This window comes from Melanerpes formicivorus, unplaced genomic scaffold (assembly GCF_026170545.1).
Source record: "Melanerpes formicivorus ecotype bairdi unplaced genomic scaffold, bMelFor1.0.p_v2 SCAF_67, whole genome shotgun sequence".
Taxonomy (NCBI): domain Eukaryota; kingdom Metazoa; phylum Chordata; class Aves; order Piciformes; family Picidae; genus Melanerpes; species Melanerpes formicivorus.
This window is the reverse complement of record NW_027142419.1, coordinates 1,923,711-1,941,473: the sequence shown is the minus strand read 5'-3', so window position 1 is coordinate 1,941,473 and position 17,763 is coordinate 1,923,711. Positions and strand designations below refer to the sequence as shown.

The window sequence follows — 17,763 nt, the reverse complement described above, 5'->3', positions numbered from 1 at the left end:
TTTTCACCCTCTGCCTCCTGCAGCTCTCTTTGCAGCTCTCACAGTGGTGTGGCCAGGCTCCTGCAGCTCCTGGCTCCCCTGCAGCTCCCCTGCAGCTCCTGGTTCCTCTGCAGCTCCCCTGTGGCTCCCCTGCAGCTCCTGGCTCCCCTGCAGCTCCCCTGCAGCTCCCCTGCAGCTCCTGGCTCCCCTGCAGCTCCCCTGCAGCTCCCCTGCAGCTCCCCTGCGGCTCCCCTGCAGCTCCTGGCTCCCCTGCAGCTCCCCTGCAGCTCCCCTGCAGCTCCTGGCTGCCCTGCAGCCTTTGTTTGCTGTGGGGTTTTTGTCTCTCTGGTTTTGTTTCTAGTGCAGCTGAGCAGTGCCCTGGGGGCAGTGGCTGCAGTGGGGCAGTGCCCTGGGGGCAGTGGCTGCAGTGGGAGCAGTGCCCTGGGGGCAGTGGCTGCAGTGGGAGCAGTGCCCTGGGGGCAGTGGCTGCAGTGGGAGCAGTGCCCTGGGGGCAGTGGCTGCAGTGGGAGCAGTGCCCTGGGGGCAGTGGCTGCAGTGGGGCAGTGCCCTGGGGGCATTGGGGGCAGTGCCCTGGGGGCAGTGGCTGCAGTGGGGGCAGTGGCTGCAGTGGGGCAGTGCCCTGGGGGGCAGTGGCTGCAGTGGGGCAGTGCCCTGGGGGCAGTGGCTGCAGTGGGGCAGTGCCCTGGGGGCATTGGGGGCAGTGCCCTGGGGGCAGTGGCTGCAGTGGGAGCAGTGCCCTGGGGGCAGTGGCTGCAGTGGGAGCAGTGCCCTGGGGGCAGTGGGGGCAGTGCCCTGGGGGCAGTGGCTGCAGTGGGGCAGTGCCCTGGGGGCAGTGGCTGCAGTGGGGCAGTGCCCTGGGGGCAGTGGGGGCAGTGCCCTGGGGGCAGTGGCTGTTTGCAGCCCTCTCCAGCCCCTCTCTTGCCCTTGGCTGGGCTGCCTGGGGGTGGTGGTTGTGCTTCCCCAGCAGGCATGCAGGCAGGGTGGGATGCTCCAGGGGCAGTGCAGTGCTGCAGTGCAGGGAGAGGCTTTGGCCTTTCTCTGTTGGCCTCTCCTGGCTGCAGCACTCAGCTCCCACTTGCTGCCCCTGCTCTGGGCTGTGCTTGGGGGGGGCTGCAGCACAGCTTTGGCTTTCTCCAGGCTCTCAGGGAGTGCTAGGCCTAGGGGGGAATGGAATGAAGCTGGAGGTGGGGAGATTGAGGCTGGAGGGGAGGAGGAAGTTCTTCCCCATGAGAGTGGTGAAGACCTGGACTGGGTTGTGCAGGGAGGTGGTTGAGGCCCCAGCCCTGGAGGTGTTTAAGCCCAGGCTGGCTGAGGCTGTGGCCAGGCTGCTCTAGTGTGGGGTGTCCCTGCCCATGGCAGGGGGGTTGGAACTGGCTGAGCCTTGTGGTCCCTTCCAACCCTGACTGATTCTATGGCACTCTTCCTGCCACAGCTCTCCCAGCTGCTCCCATCCAGCCCAGCACTCGGGCTCAGGGGTCTCAGGCTCAGCTCAGGCTCCTCCCTTCAGGCCCTGCTGCACAGGCAGCTCTTGGTGCTCTGAGCTGCACAGCTGAGCTCCCCACAGTCTGCTCTGGGACCTGCAGCCCAGGCTGCTGGTGCCCCCTGGGCTCTGCAGTGGCCTCCCCTGTGTGGCTGCCAGGAGGGGGAAGGTGCTGGCAGAGCATTTGGGCTGCTCCTGGGGAGGGCTTTGCCAGAGCTGTGCCTTGTGCCACCTTGGGCAGGACACTGACAGGAGAGGCTGAGCTGGGAGTGCTGCAGAGGCACTGCTGGAGGTCTGCTGTGAGCCCTGGGAGCTGAGCAGTGAGCTCAGCATCATCTGCCTGCAGTCTCTGCACAGAAAGCAGCCCCCTGAGCACTGCTTCCTCACAGCAGCTCACCTGCTGGTGCCTGCCTGTCAGGGCAGAGGCAGGATGAGGCTGGCAGGAGGCTCCTGGCAGAGGCAGGAGAAGACTCTGAGCTCTCCACGTGGCAGCTCTGTGTGGGCCCCAGGGGTCCTGGTCCCAGGGTCTCCCTCCCAGGGGTCCTGGTCCCAGGGTCTCCCTCCCAGGGGTCCTGGTCCCAGGGTCTCCCTCCCAGGGGTCCTGGTCCCAGGGCCTCCCTCCCAGGGTCTCCCTCCCAGGGGTCCTGGTCCCAGGGTCTCCTTCCCAGGGGTTCTGGTCCCAGGGTCTCCTTCCCAGGGGTCCTGGTCCCAGGGTCTCCCTCCCAGGGGTCCTGGTCCCAGGGTCTCCCTCCCAGGGTCTCCTTCCCAGGGGTCCTGGTCCCAGGGTCTCCCTCCCAGGGGTCCTGGTCCCAGGGTCTCCCTCCCAGGGTCTCCTTCCCAGGGGTCCTGGTCCCAGGGTCTCCCTCCCAGGGGTCCTTTTCCCAGGGTCTCCCTCCCAGGGGTCCTGGTCCCAGGGTCTCCTTCCCCCAGGGGTCCTGGTCCCAGGGTCTCCCTCCTAGGGGTCCTGGTCCCAGGGTCTCCCTCCCAGGGGTCCTGGTCCCAGGGTCTCCCTCCCAGGGGTCCTGGTTCCAGGGTCTCCCTCCCAGGGTCTCCTCCCAGGGGTCCTGGTCCCAGGGTCTCCCTCCCACAGGTGACCTCTGGCTGGAGTTGCTGCCCCTCCCCCACGTGCCCCCCCCGCCTTGTCTCTCCCCCATCAGCACAGGGTGTGCAGAGCTGTGGCTCTGCTGGGGGGGGCTGGGGGTGTCCTCAGCTGGCTGCCAGGCACTGGGGGGGCTGGCTGAACCCTTCTGGTCTCCCCTGCACAGCTGCACCTCTCTGGCTTGCCTGGGCTGCCCTGCCTGCCCCTGCTCCCCTGCCCAAGGCAAACTGTGTGTGTTGCAGAGCCATAAGAGAGTGGGAGCCTTATGGAGGGAGTCTGGCCTCAGCTGGAAGGACCTGCTGCCCGACGGGGAGGACGTGCAGACCTTTCTCCTGGAGCAAGTGAGTGCACAGCAAGCTGCAGCCTGGGCCCCTGGAGCCTGGCCCCACAGCCCCTCTGGGCAGCTCCTTCCCCCCCCCTCCCACCCCCGTGGCTGGCTGGGCTGGGATGTGGGCTGAGGAGCCTCCCTCCCCAGCCTGGGCTTAGGTTGTTCCAGCAGGGGCCCAGGCAGGGGCCTGCTGTCAGCTGGCTCCCAGGGGCAGAGCCCTGCCTCCAGCTGGGGAATGAACCTGAGCAGGAGCTCTGAAACAAGCAGAGGCCACCAGCAGAAGGGCCAGCATCAGAGAGTCATGGAAGGGTTTGGGTTGGAAAGGAGCTCTAAAGCTCATCCAGTCCAAGCCCCTGCAGAGCAGAGCCAACCTCAGCTGGGATGGTGCCAGCCATGGGACATCTCCCACCTCTCTGGGCAGCCTGGGCCAGGCTCTCACCACCCTCAGGGGCAAACATTTCTCCCTTCTCTCCACTCTCAATCTACCTCTTTGAGTTCCAAACTATCCTCCCTTGGCCTGGCACAGCAGCCCCTGAGAAAAGCCTCTGCCCAGCTTGCTGAATGGCCTCCAGGAGGTCTCCCTGGAGCCTTCTCCTCTCCAGGCTGCACAACCCCAACCCTCCCAGCCTGGCCTCCCAGCAGAGGGCTTCCAGCCCTGCCAGCACTGCTGTGGCCTCCTCTGGCCCTGCTCCAGCAGGTGCCTGTATAGAGGGCAGCAATTGCTCACCCATCCCACCCCATGCTGGGGCCCCAGGGGGGTTCACAACTGAGAGGAGCCAGGAGCCAGGTCTGACACAGGACATCTTGCAGCTCTTGCTGCTGGTGGTCTTGAGGAAGAAGCTGGAGGTCTCCCTTTGGAGCTCCAGGGGATCTACTGCCCTGTTGCAGCAGTGCAGGAAATGAAACCAATGCCTGGGGCTGGGGCTGGGGCTGGGGCTGGGGCTGGGGCTGGGGAGGGCTGGAGATCCTCTGCTGCATTTTGCAAAGAGCTGGGGGGGTGGCTGCAGCTTCTTCCAGGATCTGCAGGGGGCTGCAGGAAAGCTGGGGAGGGACTTTGGAGGGTGTCAGGGAGGGATAGGACTGGGGGGGATGGAGCAGAACTAGAAGTGGGGAGATTGAGATTGGCTGTGAGGAAGAAGTTGCTCCCCAGGAGGGTGGTGAGAGCCTGGCCCAGGCTGCCCAGGGAGGTGGTGGAAGCCTCCTGCCTGGAGGTGTTTGCAGCCAGGCTGGAGGTGGCTGTGAGCAACCTGCTGTGGTGTGAGGTGTCCCTGCCTGTGGCAGGGGGTTGGAGCTGGCTGAGCCTTGAGCTCCCTTCCAGCCCTGGGGCTCTGTGGCTGTTGCACAGATGCCAGCTCTGGGGAGTGCAGCCCAGCTCCCAGGGGCTCCAGCTGAGCAGCACTCCCTGTGCTCAGTGCCCCCTGCCCTCAGCTGGGCTGGAGTCGCTCTGAGGTGCTGGCTGAGGTGGTCCCCAGGGTGGAGAACCCTCTCTGGGACAGAGCAAGGCTCACTGTGATGATAACTGAGCAGCTGGGAGAGGCCAGAAAGCAGCAGCCTGGTGCCACCCAGCCCTGGGAGGTGCACTTAGCTAACTGCCCTCTTCCCTTCTGGTGTTGCAGAAGTTGGACTTCACCGAGTCTGACAGTTCCAGTCCCTCAGAAGCACTTTCAGAGAAGGAACTCTCTGCAGAGGAGCTGAGCAAGCAGCTGGAAAAACTCATAGTGGAGGACAAGGCCAATGATGAACAAATCTTTGACTGGGTAGAGGTACAAGGACTGTTCCCAGCCTCCCTGCACACAGCTCAGCAGCAGCCTGCATACACATTGCCTCCTCTGAAGGAGCCTCCTGCCCAGGCACAGGGCATGGAGAGGGTTGGATGTGTGCAAGGAGCCCAGATCATCATTTCAGCTGGCAGCAGCCTCAGCAAGAAAGGGATTTAGCCACTGGCTGTGTGACTGCCTCTGAAATCACAGCAGCCCAGCATGGGGGGGTGGGAAGGGACCCCTGGAGCTCAGCCAGCCCAAGCCCTGCTCCAGCAGGGCACCCACAGCACCCTGCCCAGCAGCACAAGGCCCAGCGGGGGTTGGAAGCTCTCCACACCAGGAGACTCCACAACCTCTCTGGGCAGCCTGCTCCAGGCCTCAGCACCCTCACACCAAACAACTTTCTCCTCCTGGGTTCCAGTTTGTGCCCTCTGCCCCTTGGCCTGGCCCTGGGCACCACTGAGCAGAGCCTGGCCCCAGCCTCTTGCCCCCCACAGCTCCTTTAGCTCTTGCTGAGCATTGCTCAGCTCCCCTCTGGGGCTGCTCTTCTGCAGGCTCTCAGCCCCAGGGCTCTCAGCCTTTGCTGCTCCCAGAGCTGCTCCAGGCCCCTCAGCAGCTTCCCAGCCTCCCCTGGACTCTCTCCAGCAGTTCCCTGGCTCCTGAACTGGGGACCCAGGACTGGTCCCAGTACTGCAGCTGTGGCCTGAGGTTTCAGCCCTAGCTCAGAGGCTGTGCTTTGGCTCTGGCAGCTGCCTGTGGAAGCAGAGATCTGCAGCCACAGCCAAGCTTTGGTTCCCTGTGTGTCAGAGAGCATCAGAGCCAGAGTTGTGCTCAGCTGCCCTCTGGGGCTGCTCTTCTCCAGGCTCTCAGCCCCAAAGTGCTGTAGACTTTATGCTGCTTATCACCTCCCAGCCCCAGTGCTCTGCTGCCTTCACTTGGGGCCATGGGTGAGTTGCTCAGATGGTGCTGGGGGAGAGGTTGGACTTGATGGTCTGGAAGGTCTTTTCCAAGCTGGTTGATTCTGTTCTATCCTATTCCTGCCCAGAGCAGAGCCTGGCAGCTGCTCACTGCTCTTTTTTCCCCCCCTTCAGGGCAGCCTGGGCAGCCCCTCAGGGCCCTTGCACCCTTCCCCCTCCATTGGGCCAGGCACTGTAAGAGAAACTACAGGAGAGGCCTTGGCAGCCACTGGGCTTTGGCCCTCTGCCCCTGGCTGCATCCTCTCAGCCAATGCTCCAGCTGCTGCCTGCAGTTACACCCAGCCTGATTCATTTGGACCTTAGCTTAGTCCTGAGTGGGTCAGGGCTGCCCTGGCTGCCCCACTGCAGAGATGTCCATGGCTGGAGCAGGGTTGGAGATCTCTTCTGTTGGTGCTGGTAGAGACCTGGGGAGCAGAGCAGTGCTGAGGAGCCAGTGCCACCCAAGGGCTCTTTGCAGCCTTGGACCAGTGACATCTCCAGGCAGTGTCCTCCCCAGAGGCAGCAAGGCCTCACCCAAGGAGCAGGCTGGGAAAGCCTAAAGCTGTCAGACACTGTGGCAGGGGTGGCTGGAGCCCTCCTGGCTGGGCTGGCTGCTTCTGCAGGCAGAGAGCTGCTCATGGGGGTGCTGAGCTGGGTGTCTTGGCCACAGAATTGCTGCTGTGTGCTGAGGCACCTGAGCTGCTCTGGAGGAGGGAAGGGGGAGGCTGAGCTGGGGCTGAGGGGGGATCTCTGCTGAGCTGGAGGTTGCTGGTGGCTGTTGGAAGCCCTCCCCCAGGGCTGTGCTCTGAACTGGTCCCTTTGCTCTTGCTTTCAGGCTAATCTAGATGAGAGCCAGATGAGTTCACCTACATTCCTTAGAGCTTTAATGACAGCAGTTTGTAAAGCAGCTATCATAGGTGAGTAACCTGCAGAGAAACAGCAGGCAGAGCAAAGCAGCTTCACATTGGTCAGGCTCCTGTCCCTTCTCCCTCCCCTGAGGCAGTGTGGGGGCAGCACTCAGGCCTGGGCAGCACAGTGAGACCCAGGGCTGGGCAGCACAGTGAGACCCAGGGCTGGGCAGTGTGTGGGCAGCACTCTGGGCCCCAGGGCTGGGCAGTGTGTGGGCAGCACTCTGGGTCCCAGGGCTGGGCAGTGTGGTGGTGACCTCACAGGAGCAGATGTTGCAGAGGGCTCTGAGTGAGGGCAGCTCAGCCCCTGATGGTTCTGGGGAAGGTGCAGCTGCACTGAATGGCACCAAGGCAGTCAGCACTTCCAGCCCTGTGCCAGTGAGCTCCTGTGGGCACTCCACCAGCACCGAGTGCTGGGGCAGGGGAAGAGCCACCCTGGGTCACAGCATCTCAGCCTGCTGGGGTGGGAAGGGACCTCTGGAGCTCAGCCAGCCCAAGCCCTGCTCCAACAGGGCACCCACAGCACCCTGCCCAGCAGCACAAGGCCCAGGAGGGGTTGGAAGCTCTCCACACCAGGAGACTCCACAACCTCTCTGGGCAGCCTGCTCCAGGCCTCAGCACCCTCACACCAAACAACTTTCTCCTCCTGGGTTCCAGTCTGTGCCCTCTGCCCCTTGTGCTGTCCCTGGGCACCACAGACCAGAGCCTGGCCCCAGCCTCTTGCCCCCCACAGCTCCTTTAGCTCTTGCTGAGCATTGCTCAGCTCCCCTCTGGGGCTGCTCTTCTGCAGGCTCTCAGCCCCAGGGCTCTCAGCCTTTGCTGCTCCCAGAGCTGCTCCAGGCCCCTCAGCAGCTTCCCAGCCTCCCCTGGCCTCTCTCCAGCAGTTCCCTGGCTCTTGAACTGGGGAGCCAGGACTGGTCCCAGTACTGCAGCTGTGGCCTGAGGTTTCAGCCCTAGCTCAGAGGCTGTGCTCTGGCTCTGGCAGCTGCCTGTGGAAGCAGAGCTCTGCAGCCACAGCCAGGCTTTGGTTCCCTGTGTGTCAGAGAGCATCGGAGCCAGAGCTGTGCAAAGCAGGCTGTGGGGAGGGGCAAGGTCCCAGAGCTCCAGAGGGAGCCCGTGGTCAGCAGTGCTGTTGCTTGCCCCCTTTTCTTTGCACACTAAGCTGTGCCCTGAGCCCATGGAGGTGATGCAGGAGCTGTGCCCCCTGCCTCGTGCCAGGGCTGACCCTGCTGTGCTCTGCCCGCAGCGGACTCTGCCAGCTTCCGCGTGGACACCGCTGTGATCAAGCAGAGAGTGCCCATCCTGCTCAAGTACCTGGACTCAGACACAGAGAAGGAACTACAAGCACTTTATGCACTACAAGCATCAATAGTAAAACTTGATCAGCCTCCTAGTAAGTGATGCCTGTGTGCCTGGGGTTTGAGCCCTGAGGCTGTAGGGCTGCTTCCCTCCTCCCCTTCCCTGCGCCTGGCAGCTGTGCCCCCTGCTCCCTGCTCCCATCCCTGAGTGCACCCTGGCAGCAGTGCCCCCTGCTCCCATCCCTGAGTGCACCCTGGCAGCAGTGCCCCCTGCTCCCATCCCTGAGTGCACCCTGGCAGCTGTGCCCCCTGCTCCCATCCCTGAGTGCACCCTGGCAGCTGTGCCCCCTGCTCCCATCCCTGAGTGCACCCTGGCAGCTGTGCCCCCTGCTCCCATCCCTGAGTGCAGTCTGGCAGCTGTGCCCCCTGCTCCCATCCCTGAGTGTAGTCTGACATCCCTGAGTGCACCCTGGCAGCTGTGCCCCCTGCTCCCATCTCTGCAGTGCACCCTGGCAGCTGTGCCCCCTGCTCCCATCTCTGCAGTGCACCCTGGCAGCTGTGCCCCCTGCTCCCATCCCTGAGTGCAGTCTGACAGCTGTGCCCCCTGCTCCCATCCCTGAGTGCACTCTGACAGCTGTGCCCCCTGCTCCCATCCCTGAGTGCACTCTGACAGCTGTGCCCCCTGCTCCCATCCCTGAGTGCACCCTGGCAGCTGTGCCCCCTGCTCCCATCCCTGAGTGCACTCTGGCAGCTGTGCCCCCTGCTCCCATCCCTGAGTGCACTCTGGCAGCTGTGCCCCCTGCTCCCATCCCTGAGTGCACCCTGGCAGCTGTGCCCCTTGCTCCCATCCCTGAGTGCTCTCTGGCAGCTGTGCCCCTTGCTCCCATCCCTGAGTGCACCCTGGCAGCTCTCTGCCCTCTTCCCACTCTGGCAGCTCTCTGCCCTGTTCCCCATCCCTGCAGTGCTCTCTGGCAGCTCTCTGCCCTCTTCCCCATCCCTGCAGTGCTCTCTGCCCTCTTCCCCATCCCTGCAGTGCTCTCTGCCCTGTTCCCCATCCCTGCAGTGCTCTCTGGCAGCTCTCTGCCCTCTTCCCCATCCCTGCAGTGCTCTCTGCCCTCTTCCCCATCCCTGCAGTGCTCTCTGCCCTCTTCCCCATCCCTGCAGTGCTCTCTGGCAGCTGTTCCCCATCCCTGATTGCTCTCTGGCCGCTCTCTCCCCTGTTCCCCATCCCTGCAGTGCTCTCTCCCCTGTTCCCCATCCCTGCAGTGCTCTCTCCCCTGTTCCCCATCCCTGCAGTGCTCTCTGGCAGCTCTCTGCCCTCTTCCCCATCCTGCAGTGGTCTCTGGCAGCTCTCTCCCCTGTTCCCCATCCCTGCAGTGCTCTCTGCCCTGTTCCCCATCCCTGCAGTGCTCTCTCCCCTCTTCCCCATCCCTGCAGTGCTCTCTGCCCTGTTCCCCATCCCTGCAGTGCTCTCTGCCCTGTTCCCCACCCCTGCAGTGCTCTCTGCCCTGTTGCCCATCCCTGCAGTGCTCTCTGCCCTGTTCCCCATCCCTGCAGTGCTCTCTGCCCTGTTCCCCACCCCTGCAGTGCTCTCTGCCCTGTTCCCCACCCCTGCACCCTGACAGCCTTTCCCCCCTCTCTCTTCCCCTCCCGCTGCAGATCTGCTGAGGATGTTTTTCGATTGCCTGTACGACGAGGAGGTGATTTCAGAGGATGCCTTCTACAAGTGGGAGAGCAGCAAGGACCCGGCGGAGCAGAACGGGAAAGGGGTGGCGCTGAAATCCGTCACTGCCTTCTTCACCTGGCTGCGGGAGGCGGAGGAGGAGTCGGAGGATAATTAACAGCCTGCTCGGAGGCCCCCGGGGGGAAGGAGCCGGAGGGGAATTACCGCTTGGAAAGAACAACCACCGAGGGGAGCGAGGGAAACAGAACCCTCAGACAAACCAAACCAAACCGAGTACAAACAGGACGCAAACAAAAGCAACCAACCCCCCCACACACACACAAAACAAAAGAAAGAGAGGAAAGGAGAAAGGAAGCAAACGAAACCAAACCAAACCAAACCAGAAACCAAACCGACAGCTGCAGTATTTTTGTAAAGCCTTTCAACTTCTTCGCCAATCTTTGCAGCCCAGCGAAGGCCAACTCCGGAGCAGACCACCCCCCGCCCCCTGCCCCCCTCCTGCGCAGCAGGGGGAGAGAGCTTCAGAAACTCTTTTTCTTTTTCAGAGCCGCCCCCCCTCCTCCCCCCCCCCCCCCACCTCCCCCCGCCCCCCCAGAGGCCGGTGGTGAGCCCGGAGGAAAGGAACCGCCAGCGAAAGGAGGCAGCCAGAGGTACTTGAACAGAACCCATTCAATAAAGAAATCAATAAAGAAACCGACCCGGTGCGAGTTGCAACCCCGAGGGCTTGGGAGCACCAAAGCCACACAAGCTCTCCTTATTTATAGAAAACCTTGGCTGCTGGAATCTCTTCTTGGGTTGGGTTGGGTTGGGTTGGGGGGGGTGGGTTGGGGGTTTTTGATCCATTTTGGTTGTTGCTCCCTTTTCTCCTGCCCTCATCCTTGCTGCCCTCCTCCCTTCCTGCCCCTTCTCCCTTCCTGCCCCTCTTCCCTTCCTGCCCCTCTTCCCTTCCTGCCCCTCTTCCCTTCCTGCCCCTCTTCCCTGCTGCCCTTCCTCTTCCCTGCTGCCCCCTCCTCTTCCCTGCTGCCCCCTCCTCTTCCCTGCTGCCCCCTCCTCTTCCCTGCTGCCCTTCCTCTTCCCTTGCTGCCCCTCTTCCCTTGCTCCCCTCCTCTTCCCTGCTCCCCTCCTCTTCCCTTGCTGCCCTTCCTCTTCCCTGCTGCCCCCTCCTCTTCCCTGCTGCACCCTCCTCTTCCCTGCTGCCCCTCCTCTTCCCTGCTGCCCCTCCTCTTCCCTGCTGCCCCTCCTCTTCCCTGCTGCCCCTCCTCTTCCCTGCTGCCCCTCTTCCCTCTTTCCCTGCTGCCCCTCCTCTTCCCTGCTGCCCTTCCTCTTCCCTGCTGCCCTTCCTCTTCCCTGCTGCCCTTCCTCTTCCCTGCTGCCCTTCCTCTTCCCTGCTCCCCTTCCTCTTCCCTGCTCCCCTTCCTCTTCCCTGCTCCCCTTCCTCTTCCCCTGCTCCCCTTCCTCTTCCCCTGCTCCCCTTCCTCTTCCCCTGCTCCCCTTCCTCTTCCTTGCTCCCCTTCCTCTTCCCTGCTCCTCCTCTTTGTTCTTATTGTTCTTTTTTTGTTGTTCTTTTCTTGTTGCTCTTTTTTTTTCGGGGGGGAGGGGGTGTCCTTTTTTTTGCTGTTGTTCTTTTCTTGGTTGTTGTTCTTTTCCAACCAGGCCTCCTAGCTGCAGAAACACAGAAATCTGTTGAGCAGGCAAAGAAACCACAAAAGCAAACAAAAACAAAGAGGGAAATGATAAAAAGAGGCTAAAAAAAAAAGACAAAAAAGGATAAAAAATAAGCTGAAAAGGACAAAAAAAGGAAAAAATGAGAGTAAAAAAGAAGGGGGGAGAATGAGATTGAAAGGGGGAAAAATGAGATTGAAAAAGGACAAAAAAAAAGTGAAAAATGAGATAAAGGACAAAAAAAAGGGGAAAAAAAGACAAAAAGGGGAAAATGAGATAAAAGGAGGAAAAAATGAGAGCTAAAAGGAGGGGGGAAGATATAAAAGGAGAAAAAATGTGATGTAAAAGGAGGGGAAGATGAGATATAAAAAGAGGAAAAATGATATAAAAGGAGGAAAAAGGAAAAATGAGATAAAAAAGGAAAAAATGGTAAAAAAGGGGGGAAAAGATTAAAAAATACCCCCCAAATAAGGAAAAAATAAAAGTAAAAAGGGAGGGGGAAAAAAAAAAAAGGAAAAAGAAAATATAAAAAAGGAAAAAAATTAAGATAAAAAAGGAACAAAAATAAAGGTAAAGAAGAGAAAAAATAAAAAGACCAAAAAAAGGAAAAAATAAAAAGACAAAAAAAGATAAAAAGAAAAAAAAAGATAAAAAAGGGGGGGGGGAAGATTTAAAAATACCCCCAAAAAAAAGGAAAAAATAAAAATAAAAAGGGGAGGGAAGAAAAAAAAAGATAAAAAAGGGGGAAAAAATTAAGATAAAAAAAAAAAAGACCAAAGAAAAGGAAAAAGAAAAATAAAAAAGAAAAAATCAAGATAAAGGGAAAAAAAGACAAAAAAAAAAGAAAAATAAAAAAGGAAAAAAATTAAGGTAAAAAAAGAAAAAAGACAAAAAAAAAAGGAAAAAGAAAAAATAAAAAAGGAAAAAAATAAGATAAAAAATGAAAAAAAAAAAGAAAAAAAAAGAAAAAAAAAGAAAAAAGGAAAAAAATTAAGATAAAAAGGACAAAAAAAAGGAAAAAGTAAAAAAGATAAAAAAGGAAAAAATAAGATAAAGAAAAAAAAGACAAAAAAGGGAAAAAATATTAAAAAAAACAAAAAGAGAAAAAAAGATAAAAAAAAAGAAAAAAAAAATACAAAGAAAAAATACCAAAAAAGGGGAAAAAAAGGGAAAGAAAAGGAAAATAAAATTAAAAAAGGGGAAAAATAAAATTAAAAAGAAGGAAAAAAAAGGAAAAAATAAAAATAATCTCAAAAAAAGATAAAAAAAATGTAAAAGGTTAAAGAAAAAAGAAATATCCAAATAAGAGCCAAAACAAAAAGAGCCAAAAGAGAAAGGTGCAGAGTTGTGCTCCCTGCCGTGCAGGGCTGCTGCTGCAGTTGCTGCAAGCAGTTTGTGTTGCAGAGCACCAAGCAGGCAGGGAAGGAGGAGTCCGCTCCCCTCTCCTTCCCTCTCCTCCCTTCCCCTCCCCTCCCCTCCCCTCCCCTCCCGCTGTGCTTCCCAGCAGCAGCCCCAAAGCCTTTCCCGGGGGGGCTCGGGGGTGCGGCAGGTGCGGAGGAGCTTGGTTGGCTTTCTGCTGCTGGTGGTTGGGGTTCGGCTTTGGTTTGCTTTGGGGTTGGTTTGTTTCGGTGTCAGATGGTTTTCCTGCCTGCCTCTCTCTCTCGGCTTGCTTCAGAGCAAAGAGTGATCAAAGCACAGAGAATGAACATCCCCGGGGCGGGAGGAGAGGCATTGGGGGAAGCCAAAAAGGATCTTGGAGCAGAGAGCTCCAAAAAAAAGCCAATAATAATCAATTCACTTCGGTCAAAAGCCTGGGGGGGGAGGAAGGGGGAGAGAGGGGATACAAACAAATGAAAAACTAAGTCCCAGGGAGACTTTCAGAACTTTTAGAGCAGCTTTAAGGCTTGTAAATAGATAGAACAGACACTGAAATGGGGGAAAAAAACAGGAAAGAGGAAAAAAGGGGAAAAAAGAGAAAAAGGAGGAAAAAAGAAAGAAAACGGGAAAAAAGGGGGGAAAGAAATAAGGAAAAAATAAGGGGGGGAAAAGAAGGGGGGGAAAGGAAAAAGGGGGAAAGAAGGAAATAAAGGAAAAGGGGGAAAAGGGGGAGAAGAAGGGGGAAGGGAAAGGGAAAGAAAAAGGGGAAAAGAAGCAAAAAAGGGGGAAAAGGGAAAGAAGGGGAAAAGAAGGAAAACAAGAAGAGTGGGGAAAAGGGAAAGGAGGAAAAAGAAGGAAAAAAAGGAAAAGGAGAGGAAAAAGGGAAAAAGGAAAGAATGGAAAAAGGAAAAAAGGGGAAGAAGGAAAAAAGGGGGAAAGGAGAAGGGGAAGGAAAAAGGAGGAGAAAGGGGCAAAAAGGGGGGGAAAGAAGGGGGAAAAGAAGGGGAAAAGGAAAAAAGGGGAAAGAAGGGGAAAAAGGGGGAAGAAGGAAAAAAAGGAAAAGGGAAAAAGAAGGGGAAAAGGAAAAAGAAGGGGAAAAGGAAAAAAGGGGGGAAAGAGGGGGGGAAAGGAAAAGGGAAAAAGAAGGGGGAAAAGGAAAAAAGGGGAAAAAGGAAAAAGGGGAAAAGAAGGGGGAAAAGGGGGAAAAGGAAAAAGGGGAAAAGAAGGGGGAAAAGGAAAAAAGGGGGGAAAGAAGGGGAAAAAGGAAAAATGGGGGAAAAGAAGGGGGAAAAGGAAAAAGGGGGAAAAAGAAGGGGAAAAAGGAAAGGGGGAAAAAGAAGGGGAAAGGGAAAAGAAGGGGGAAAAGTAGGGGAAAAAGAAGGGGGGAAAAAAGAAGGGAAAAAGAAGGGGGGAAAAAAGAAGGGAAAAAGAAGGGAAGGAGGGGAAAAAAGGAAAAAGGGGATAAAGAAGGGAAAAAGAAATAAAGGGGGGGAAAGGGAAAAAAAGGAAAAGGGGAAAAAAAGGGGGCGGGGGGAAGGCAAACAATAGCAGAAGCTGGAGTCGCTCCTATCTCTTCACTTTGCAAATATAAGAGCAGAATAAAGGTTGCAAGTTGAAACCAAACAAACGAAAGGACAAAAAGAAAGAAAACAAACATAGAGCAGAAGGCAAGAACTCGACTTCTCCTTCGACAGCTGCTGAATGTGTGCCCCCCCCGGGCGGGGCTGGCGGCGGCTTCCTCCCCCTCGCCTCAAAAGGGCCTCGGTTCCGAGTTGTGTCCATCGCCTGTGTCCTGGCTGGATGCTGCCAAGCGCAGGGGGAGAGCAGTTGTCTGCAAGCGCCCAACCGAGCAGGGGGTTGCTTTGGGGATACCTTTTCTGCAGAGAGAAGAACCTGGGGGGCCGCGGCACCCCCGGAGGTGCCGCTGGGTCCCGGCGCGGTGCGACGAGGCGAGGCTGGGGCGCGACCTCGGGGGCGGTCGCTGCTTGCTCCCGGCTCGGTTTGTGCGCCCGCGGTGGCTCTGGTGTGACTTGGAGCGGTTCTGGCGACTCGGGACCCTGCCGCCGGTGGCATCCGAAGCGACAGCCTTGTGCCGTGCCCTGTTGCCAGCTGTTGGCAGCCAGCTCCCAGCCGGGGCGTCCGCCGCTGCCTCGCTGTGCCTGAGGAGCCCTGAGACCCGCGGGGGTGAAGCTCAAGGCGCCCTGCGCAGCCCGGAGGTGCATCCAGCGCAGCCCGGAGATGGATCCAGTGCTGTCCTGCGCTCCCCGTGCCGGTGTCTGAAGCCCGCAGGTGGATCCTGCGCTCCCTGTGCCGGTGTCAAGGCTGAGCCCAGCCCAGAGGTGGATCCAGTGCTGTCCTGCGCTCCCTGTGCCGGTGTCTGAAGCCCGCAGGTGGATCCTGCGCTCCCCGTACCGGTGTCAAGGCTGAGCCCAACGCGGAGGTGGATCCAGTGCTGTCCTGCGCTCCCCGTACCGGTGTCTGAAGCCCGCAGGGTGATCCTGCGCTCCCCGTGCCGGTGTCTGAAGCCCGCAGGGTGATCCTGCGCTCCCCGTACCGGTGTCAAGGCTGAGCCCAGCCCGGAGGTGGATCCTCGCTGTCCTGCGCTCCCCGTGCCGGTGTCTGAAGCCCGCAGGGGGATCCTGCGCTCCCCGTACCGGTGTCAAGGCTGAGCCCAGCCCGGAGGTGGATCCTCGCTGTCCTGCGCTCCCCGTGCCGGTGTCTGAAGCCTGCAGGGGGATCCTGCGCTCCCCGTACCGGTGTCAAGGCTGAGCCCAGCCCGGAGGTGGATCCTCGCTGTCCTGCGCTCCCCGTGCCGGTGTCAAGGCTGAGCCCAGCCCGGAGGTGGATCCTCGCTGTCCTGCGCGCCCCGTGCCGGTGTCTGAAGCTCACAGAGGCAGTCAGAGTCCTCCTGCCCCAGCTGCTGCCGAGCACGTCGGAGTCTCTTCTGTGTCTCTCTTCCACAACCAAAGGTGCCCTGCGGGCTTCCACCGTGCAAAGCATCCCCGCAGCTGGTGGAGCCCCGCGGCGTGGAGCCCCGCGGCGTGGACCGCTGCTCCCTGCACCGCGAGCAGCCTGTGGAGCCTTTGCTGGTGCTCCGTGTGGCGCTGGCTGCTCAGCTGCTGCTGCTTCCCAGCTGCTCTGTCACTGCAGTTTGCAGCCAAGGGCAGGAACACCGAGGGGAGAAAAGGCTTCCGAGCACCTGAACCCCTTTGCTGCTCGTTGCCATGTGAGACATTGCTGTACCTGCAGAGTCCTGTGAGCACCGAGGGGAAGGGAGGAGGGCGCCCGGTTGTGGCTGCAGGGGAGATGTCCACCAGATGCTTTCCCTGTTTGCCTGTGTTCCAAGCCATGACTCTGAGCTAGAGAATCCATGGCCTAAAGCACCAGAGGAATGTTGGGGAGGTTTTTTTTTAGTAACAATAAAACACTTTTCTCTGATGGTTTGTTAAAAGAAGAAGATAAAGAAGGGGAAGGGAAAAAGCTCTTCTCACCCTGCCTGCCTGCACAGGAGTGGAGCTGCTCCTACAGCAGCCACCTCCCACCTCCCAAGAGAGCACAGCAGTTGTGCAGCAGGCAGTCTGGAGATGTCCAAAAGGCTCTGCATGGAAACACCCCCCCAGCAGCTCCTGAGGGGCATGGGTTGGACTGCTGCAGGAGGTGGGGTGGCTGCTGCCCTCACAACAGTCACTGGAGACCCCCAGCAGCCCCTGAGGGGCATGGGTTGGACTGCTGCAGGAGGTGGGGTGGCTGCTGCCCTCACAACAGTCACTGGAGACCCCCAGCAGCCCCTGAGGGGCATGGGTTGGACTGCTGCAGGAGGTGGGGTGGCTGCTGCCCTCACAACAGTCACTGGAGACCCACAGCAGCTCCTGAGGGGTGTGTGTTACACCTCTGCAGGTGTGGGTGCTCACCTTACAAAAGCACCTGGGAAAGCACAGCCCCATGGATCAGGATAGGTTGGGGACTGAGCTGCTGGAGAGCAGAGAAGGGGAAAGGGACCTGGGGGTCCTGGTGGGTGGAAGGATGACCATGAGCCAGCAGTGTGCTCTGGTGGCCAGGAAGGCCAAGGGCATCCTGGGGTGGATTAGAAGGGGTCAGTAGGTCAGAGAGGTTCTCCTCCCACTCTGCTCTGCCCTGGTGAGGCTGCAGCTGGAGTTTTGTGTCCAGTTCTGGGCCCTCAGTTTAGGAAGGACCTCAGGGAACTGCTTGAAGGAGTCCAGCACAGAGCCACAACAATGCTGAAGGCAGTGGAACATCTTCCTCATGGGGAGAGCCTGAGGGAGCTGAGGGCTCTGGAGCTTGGAGAGGAGGAGCCTGAGGGTGAGCTCATTGCTGGGGATGAAGATGTGCAGGGGGAGTGCCCAGAGGCTGGAGCCAGGCTCTGCTGGGGGATGCCCAATGCCAGCACAAGAGGCAGGGGTGGAAGCTGAGGCAGAGGAAGTGCCATGGAAACAGGAGGGAAGATTTATTCCCTGTGAGGCTGACAGAGTCCTGGAGCAGGCTGCCCAGGGGGGCTGTGGAGTCTCCCTCTCTGGAGATATTCAAGACCTGCCTGGATGTGTTCCTGGGTGACCTGCCCTGGGTGACCCTGCTGTGGCAGGGGCTTGGACTGGGTGATCTCTGGAGGTCCCTTCCAGCCCCTGACATTCTGTGAAGATGTCCAAAAGGCTCTGCATGGAAACACCCCCACAGCAGCTCCTGAGGGGCATTTGATAGACCTCTGCAGGAGGTGATGTGGCTGCTGCCCTCACACCTCATGGGTGTCCTACCCCAGGTCTCAAGGTGCATTTGTTACACCTGTGCAGGAGCTGTGGGTGCTCTCCTCACCCCACTGGTGACCCACAGCAGCTCCTGAGGTGTGTTTGTGGGACCTGTGCAGAAGCTGTGGGTGCTCTCCTCACCTCCCACTGCTGACCCACAGCAGCTCCTGAGGTGTGTGCAGGACCTGTGCAGGAGCTGTGGGTGCTCTCCTCACCTCCCACTGGTGAGCCAGCACATCAGCAGGTGGTTTGCAGCAGCTGAGAAGTGGCATTCAGTGGGTGTGAGCTGGACATAAATGCAGGCAGAGCTTTGCCAAGGGGGTGGTGTGTAGCTGAAGCCTTTCCTCTGAGGATGGGCAGCATCAAGAGCCTGCTGGGAACAGGAGTGTGCAACACCAGAGCCCTGAGGGCTGTGTGTCATTGCTCAACCTGAGTCAAGAAGAAATGGTTG

General features: G+C 58.6%; 2 protein-coding genes across 22 annotated transcripts in view; both read left to right on the top strand.

The window, feature by feature from the left end:
• The window catches only part of EIF4G3 (eukaryotic translation initiation factor 4 gamma 3), a 228,978-nt gene extending 218,697 nt beyond the window's left edge, over nucleotides 1-10,281 (top strand). For all 21 annotated transcript variants that reach the window (XM_068162751.1, XM_068162759.1, XM_068162756.1 and 18 more), the window contains 5 exons: nucleotides 2,822-2,920; nucleotides 4,524-4,670; nucleotides 6,459-6,540; nucleotides 7,778-7,924; nucleotides 9,489-10,281. In XM_068162751.1, the coding sequence (XP_068018852.1) occupies nucleotides 2,822-2,920; nucleotides 4,524-4,670; nucleotides 6,459-6,540; nucleotides 7,778-7,924; nucleotides 9,489-9,670 (657 nt within the window). In that variant the 3' untranslated portion in view covers nucleotides 9,671-10,281. The remainder of the gene's footprint in view (nucleotides 1-2,821; nucleotides 2,921-4,523; nucleotides 4,671-6,458; nucleotides 6,541-7,777; nucleotides 7,925-9,488) is intronic.
• Nucleotides 10,282-12,009: 1,728 nt separating this feature from the next.
• On the top strand, nucleotides 12,010-14,933 carry LOC137453530 (uncharacterized; the record flags this gene model as incomplete). The annotated part of the gene is given in 4 exon segments (XM_068162847.1): nucleotides 12,010-12,165; nucleotides 12,462-13,031; nucleotides 13,555-13,635; nucleotides 14,436-14,933. Coding segments are annotated over 4 exon segments (1,305 nt in total), but the record flags the coding sequence as incomplete, so codon positions are not given.
• Between the last annotated feature and the right edge of the window lie 2,830 nt (nucleotides 14,934-17,763).